General features: G+C 41.0%; 1 protein-coding gene across 1 annotated transcript in view; it reads right to left on the minus strand.

Annotated features, from left to right (window-relative positions):
- Positions 1 to 469: 469 nt before the first annotated feature.
- znf217 (zinc finger protein 217) overlaps positions 470 to 7,214 on the minus strand; it is a 10,208-nt gene continuing 3,463 nt past the window's right edge. The window contains exons 2-7 of the mRNA XM_016454729.1: positions 6,594 to 6,807; positions 5,127 to 6,487; positions 4,637 to 4,759; positions 3,146 to 4,486; positions 2,192 to 2,312; positions 470 to 2,109 (exon numbers count right to left, since the gene is read on the minus strand). Of these exons, the coding sequence (XP_016310215.1) occupies positions 2,203 to 2,312; positions 3,146 to 4,486; positions 4,637 to 4,759; positions 5,127 to 6,435 (2,883 nt within the window). The 5' untranslated portion in view covers positions 6,436 to 6,487; positions 6,594 to 6,807 and the 3' untranslated portion in view covers positions 470 to 2,109; positions 2,192 to 2,202. The remainder of the gene's footprint in view (positions 2,110 to 2,191; positions 2,313 to 3,145; positions 4,487 to 4,636; positions 4,760 to 5,126; positions 6,488 to 6,593; positions 6,808 to 7,214) is intronic.

Genomic DNA, 7,214 nt, shown 5'->3' on the forward strand with positions numbered 1-7,214 from the left:
CAATCAAAAGTTAATGCACTGTGAACTAACAAAAATAAAACATTTTATTAACTAACAATAACAAAGGTTAGTAACTGCCTCAAAAATGTATAGCTCATTATCACTTGTAAAGTGTTACCATTTTTTTTTTCTTTTGGGGGTGAAATATGATCAAATATTTCTTTGTAAAATTTACCTCACAAATTAAAATAAGCAAATACTCTTTCTAAAGGTCAAGAGGGGTGAACATCATGAAAGCTACACACAAATAGATGATCATAAAAAGCTTAATTGGTCTCAATCTTCATTAGAACTTCACAAAAAAGACAGTTTGTCTATAATATACAGTGTGCCTAACTATGAGCGCAAATTTTAAGCATATGACATATACGTTTAAGTATATAATAAACATCCACAATCAAGATCAAAAACAAAATACACACCCTCCACAGATGAAAATGAAAAACAGACAACCTGACATTTCTTCCAGTTTGCACAACTGCTTTATTCTGCCTCTAGAAAGGGCCTGAGCCCTGGAATACACCTGGCTTAATAACAAGGTGGGTTACAAGATTGGAAATCCAAATGACATTCTGTTAGAGACAAAAACAACAGCATCATTCATGAAACATTGGACGAGAAGAGCAGGGAGAAAAAGCATCTTGGCTTCATAATTTTTGACCACAAGAAAGGAACTCTAAAGGGAAAAAGTCATTAGTAAAAGTGCAAAAGAAAAATTTAAAATGCAAACCTACAGAGAAAAAAATAAAATTAAAAAAAAAACACAACTACAAACAAATGTACACATGGTGGCCACTACATCCTAAACCAAACTATCTACACAAACCCACTTCGGTGTGTTTAAGAGTCGAAATACTGAGCGGGAGCGAGGACAAAAACCAGTTCGAACCTGCGTTTAGCATGAAGCAGCATTGGTTTCTGACCAAAGTCGAATAGAATCCATTATCACTCAGCCTAACTGATCTACGACTCACAAAATAACTAAATAAGGGGCGATTCATCAATGTGGTGTGAAGCAAACGAAAAAAATAAAACGCTTCAAGTTTATTATCAATGGAAATTGATGCATTTGCTTCAGCTCATGAAAGCCCCTTATATATTACAAAATAAGTTAACTCTCCAAACATCTTCAGAGTTAGTATACTGAACTCAGACAGTAACAGAAACCATGACGAGCTTTAGCCACCATTCCACATACAAATTAATAAAGCAACACACTCGCCTGAAAATAAATATACACTTGATTATTAAGTAAAAAAAAACAAAACATTCTGGTGTATGAAAACGTAACAATCACATCAAAAATGCTCACCACACATTTGGCGGAAACTGCTCAGCAGTGGAGGCGCAAAATCACAGTTATGTTTCATCAATCCTGAGGATCTCATTGAATGTCTTTGTCACAGTGAAGGAGGTTCCACGCAGTCCCTGCATTTACTTATTTTACTTTACTTTTAAATGTACCTACACAACAGTACACAGTACGTCACCATTGCTTCAGAAGTCTCGCATCCGAGACGGTAACAGCAGCTAGATTTTGTACAAATGAGAAGGTTTCTAATTCGGAAATTATCCCGTTCTGTGCATAGCATAAAGTTGACCTGCAAAAGAGATGTTAAACATTAACAATACAGACACTATTAGAGGAAAGCAAAAAACACAGCGGCCGTCTTTGTTTATTCGGTCAGTGCCGTCCCCTCGTGCTTTTAGGCTTTTAATAAAAAGTAATGGAGGCACTTGCTGGGCTTGTGGTTTGATTAGTATTTAGGCCGTCATAATAAACCACCGACCCACAACAGATTCACAAGTCAACTGTCATGCACGGAGTGCGTCTGACGTTCAGCTTCGTGTTAAGTGCACCGCAGATGAATCTATTGCCATAATGGAATGCAAATTGAATCAAAACAACACTGTTCAAGGCTGCAGTCCAAGTTCGTTCTGCCTTGCAGCCAAGGCTAGAGCAGAGCCCGAGGCCCGTATCCACACAGTACATCCTTCCAACACGTCAAACCCTTCGACGGTAGTGTCTGAAGAACAGTGAGCAACATCAAATCAGTTAAACTTTCCTCCCAACCGAGGACCCCACCGTTTTATCGGCATATTTTGAAGCTGCGGAGGAGAAGCAGCACGATTAGCTAAACCACAATGCAATACCTGTGAAATGAGAGCGAGGACATTTGATGACATTTACCCTGGATCGGTCTAAGAGCTCTTATCTGAAGGTCCACAGCGTTTGTTACTCAGAGGGCTGGTTTGGATTCTCCTCTGAGTCATACTAGTGGAGTAGTGAGGGAAGATCAAGGACCTGCTCCCTAAAAAGAGGAGCATACAAGGTAGTGTTCAGTTATGATCACAGGACATCTCCTCACTAAACAACTGTCAAGACCATTTAAGAGGCCATGGTGAAGTCTTAAAACTTTAAATAATTCTTGAAAGCTGCTGCCTGCATTTTTGTAAAGGAAAAATTCTTGAAATGTTATTTTAACACCAAAACAAAGATACACACACACACACATACATACATATATATATATATATGCAATTTTCAGTTTTTGTTTGCAATTTTTGCTGTTAATTAAATAACGTAAAATGTCATAATGCATATTGATAATGAAAAATGAGGGATAAATGTGCTAAACTGACATGTCACAATTCAACAAAACCAATTCCTGAAAATATATATACATATTTAACTAAATATTTGAAATAATTATATGCAAACTATTGTATATTTATACAATATTTTTATATAATAACTACTAATTAATTAATTTAATATTATATATATATATATATATATATATATATATATATATATTTTTTTAATAATCAAAAGGAATTATCAAAATAGTTTGATGATAGTTCTTTTATTATAGAGAGAGAAAATATTTTTTAATAATAGGATTGAAACACAGTTTGTAAGATTTGTTTGTGAGATTTGCCTATATATGCCAGTTTACCAGTATAGTATAATACTATACTGGTGAACTGGCATATATAGGCAAATCTCACAAACTGTGTTTTTGAAAACAAATGGAAATAAGACAACTAAATAAGAACATTCTTTATGCTTATCTTAAAGTATGTAAAAGCTATTTCTTTTACTCAATGACCAATTGCTGACAAACATGTTGTAAATACTCACCAGTGACAGGTGAGGCCATGACAGCATGGCTGGAGCCTGCAGCAGCGGGGTGATAGAGCGAGGCCAGGTTGTTAGGCGTGTAGTTGCGGAGCAGGTTGATGACATTCCAGTCGGCCTGCATGCTGTTGGGAGACGGAGTGGGAGTCACCTTAACCGAAGCCAAGGGCGAGTTCACCTGCAACGAGGTTTTCGCATTTCTGCCAGAGGGCACGATCCGGTTGAAATCCTCTCCGAGCCGTCCAGATGCAGTATGTAGAGGCTCAAAGGACTTGTGTCTCTTGCTAGAGGGTTCACCGACATCTGTTTGCGTCAAGTTTCGGAAACGGTCCGAAAGGCAAAGTCTAGCTGGATCTGTGGGCCAAACCATTCCGTTTTTGCCCAAGCTTGCCCTCTGATTCATCTCATGATCCAGGCCAGGCCTTAGCCTGGACAACTCTCGATCGATTACCAATGGCACATTTAATTTTCTGCTAGATTCTTGCTCTGAGATTCTAGAAAGCGAGCTGGTTGCATCTGATTCCCTGCCCCGTTGGCCCTCCTGGTGCTGATCTCTCCAGCGCTCCTTCACAGGAGAAATCTTAGACATCTGAGGCTGTTTCGGAAGCTTTTCCCCAAGTTTTTCTGGTTTCCGCAGTGGGGATTTGGTCCGACGGGGATGCTTCCTGTTGATGTGGGGCAAAGGAGTGACGTCTTTGCCCTCAAGAGCCGGCGGGCAACCAGTGTACCGTTTTTGTTTCTGAGATCCCCTGTATCCATTCTTCTTGACATCCAACTTCTCCTTGTGGATGAGCTTTTTATGCATCAAGAGAACCTCAGGGTAAAGGGTTTCATAGGAGCAAGAGGTACATGTGTTAGTTGGTAACAGGTTTCTGGGTACTGAGGTAGCAGATGCAGGAAGTGGCACTTTGAGAGACAAATTCAAAGGTGCTTCGGTAGCCTCCTTCTCCTCCATCTTCGGGTTTACCGGTAACAGGTATTTTTTGTTGACCTCACCCACAGGGGTGTAAGGAGCTGCGACGGGAGCACTAACATAATCTTGCTTGACTTGAATGGAAGGATTTGTGCTGTTAATAACGGCTTGGTTCATGCCTGGTTCATGTTTAACACTGGCAGGCAGAGGTTTAGGAGCAAGCCACTGTTTGGCTGGTTTTAAAGCTTGTTTGTCATCTACATTCTTGGGAGGTTCAATGGCCTTGATGATATTTCTAGCAGACAGGGTTGCAGGAATGTTCGGGATTTCTGTGAAAGGTTTGTCCTTGTGACGTCGGTCTAGATGGTACCTCAAAGATGTTTTTTGTGCTGCGGCGTAGTCACAGTATTCACATTTATATGGTTTTTCACCTGTGAAATGACAAGAGAGACGTCAATGTTTACACAAGGCAAAAAAATAACCAAACTACATTCATCCTGTAATACAAGCCATTGGGGTCAGAAAGCAAGGCAAAATTAGACCCAATACGATGTAAAAAGACAATACAACAAAGAACTAACCAGTATGTGTCCTGAGATGAATATTGAGGTAATAGTTTGAGCGGAAAGTTTTGCCACAGTAACTGCATTTTCTTGGAGCAAGAATTTTCAGCTTCATTTTTCCTGATCCTTCCTCAATTTTTTCTGTAGGAAAAGTGACATGTTTAGTTTTAGCCATAAGTGACACATAGAATTCCAGAATAGAAATAAACTGCAAGCTGCACTACACAATGTCCTCAAGTCAAATATGCAAAAGTTTTTTTGACCAGCAGAGGGAGCCCTAAGGTCTGCACCTAAGTTCTGCAATTGAACCCTCGAGACAGAAGTAGCTTCTTCTGTAGTAAAGAGTGTGCATTTCTGGGTAATTATGGTGTTCATTATTCAAAAAGATTATGACAATCTTGATCACTCTGTGGATGAACTTCTGACAGATGACTGTAAATTGTTTTACCGAGCAATTAAGAACTAATAAAAAAAGTGAAAACAATACCAAACACTTGGGTAATAATACCTGGATTAAAGGCGTCAACTGGCACTCCCTCTTCGGAGCCATCCTCCGAGTACTCTTCGGCTCGGTCGAGAGATGAACTACTACAAGAGCCTATGCTTTGGGCCCTCCCGTCTACAGGTGTGGTGGGACTCTCTGCTCCCCCTCGTTCCTTCTTGTGGATTCTAGAATGGAGGACCAACTGATGGTACGTCCGGAAGATCTTGCCACACTCTTCGCAGTTTGTTGGCTTGTCTTTACGAATCAGACCTTTTTGCTCAGGTGATGGGGAAGGAGTCTCGCTAGACTTGAGTTCATTTCGTAGGCCTCGCCTGGGTTTATCTCCACCACCAGAAGCCCAAATGGCCCCTAGTTCCTCTTTTTCAGAACCAGAGTCCTCATTGTCAGAGTTGGAGTCTGCATTGAGCTCCTTGGCCAAGTTTGGACCTGCTGCGATCTTGCCTCTGGTGGCCAACTGCCAAGACTGGTAGGTGTTAAAAGGATCAAGTTGGGATATCCAGCGTCCCGATGGATGACTCTGTTCAGCTTCTTCTCTTGCACCCGAAGGATGCAACTGTAGGGTCTGCAAAAATGCCTTCTGAGATACAGGAACCTCCTCAGCAGGTTGGCTATCGGAGGACACGTTCTCATCCACTTCCAGTTCACGATTGTGGACCTTGCTGTGCTCAGCCAGAACTTCCTTGTTCAGGAAAAAGAAGCCACATACCATGCACATTTTGTACGACGTGACCACAGGTGATGGGGGTTGGTCTTGGATGATGTCATTAATGGTGGCAGGGATCTCCAGGTCCTGGTTTTTGTTTTTAGCCTTTCCACCATGGGTTCTCATGTGGTTCTTTAGGAACCACGGCTCTTTGAAACGACGTCCACAGAGGCCGCAGCAGTACGTGAAAGAGTCCTTGTGTTTCCGCATGTGCGTTTCCAGCTCGGTCGCATCTGCAACGGCCTGGCCGCACACGACACAACAGAGCTCCTCATTCTTTTCCACAGCTTGGCAGGTCTTAGAACGAGCCCTTTCGCTGGGAGTTAAGAATTCCGCTTCCACACGCAACACTGCGGGAGCGTGGAATGTTGTGGGATGTTGGGAAAGAAGGTGTAGTCCCAGGTCTTCCTGATGCAGGAAAGTCTCCTCGCAAAACATGCAGTCTAGAGGTAGGCTACTTTCTGCCAGCGTGTCTAGTTTTTCCACCACGCTGGCGTGGGGCGTCATGCTAGATCCAGTACCAGGCATGCTTGCATTGCTGTGGCTGAGAATGTCATGACCTAGTCCATCAGGACTTTCCACATATGGGATCAGTGGGTGGGTAGGCATTTCAGCAGGAATTTACTTGGGTATTTCTTTCTTGTTTAGTTTCAGTTGAAAGCTTGTATGAAACAATATGTTGAATGTTATGAGACATGTGAAAAAGAGTCATTCGTTTGAAATACTCATGAAGGACATCATGCATTAGATTACACAATACCAAATAACTCTTAACACTTCCATGGAACTTGCCAAATTTTCCAAACAGGCTTTTAAAATTTCAGTACAGCGCATATGCTAAGAGTTTCAGTAAACCCGTATGATCCATCCTGTACAAGAGAAGCAGTCGAGGCTTGCCAGTCACTGCCAGATAATGGGGCATAAACTTGATCAGTTGATATCTTGTGATTCACACAGAGGAATTGTCCTGACAGGCAAAACCTGAAATTAAGGAAAAAGACAGAGTCAGGTGTGGCCAGTTCTGTGGAATGTAATCAACTCAGGACTACACTTACAAATACAGATGATTAAATTAATGGGGGAGAGAAAACAAGTGCTCATCTCTTTTGTACTGTTACTTAAGATGAAACATGATCTGTCACATGGATCGTTAAAAAAAGATTAGCAACCACACAGGGCTCTAAGTTTGATGTTTTGCTTAAGTTTCTAAAGTAAACTGGAGACAAAAGAAAAGTTGTTTTACGTACACTGCGGCAGTTGCAGCAAATGTAGCTTATCAAAAGTGGATTAAATACAGAGCAAGCAATAATCTAAGCTCATTTCTAAAACAAAAACAAACATTCAATATTTTGTTGTGATAGCAGCCATCATTTTAATTTATATATATA

Source organism: Sinocyclocheilus anshuiensis, unplaced genomic scaffold, assembly GCF_001515605.1.
Source record: "Sinocyclocheilus anshuiensis isolate Anshui unplaced genomic scaffold, SAMN03320099.WGS_v1.1 scaffold67, whole genome shotgun sequence".
Lineage (NCBI taxonomy): Eukaryota > Metazoa > Chordata > Actinopteri > Cypriniformes > Cyprinidae > Sinocyclocheilus > Sinocyclocheilus anshuiensis.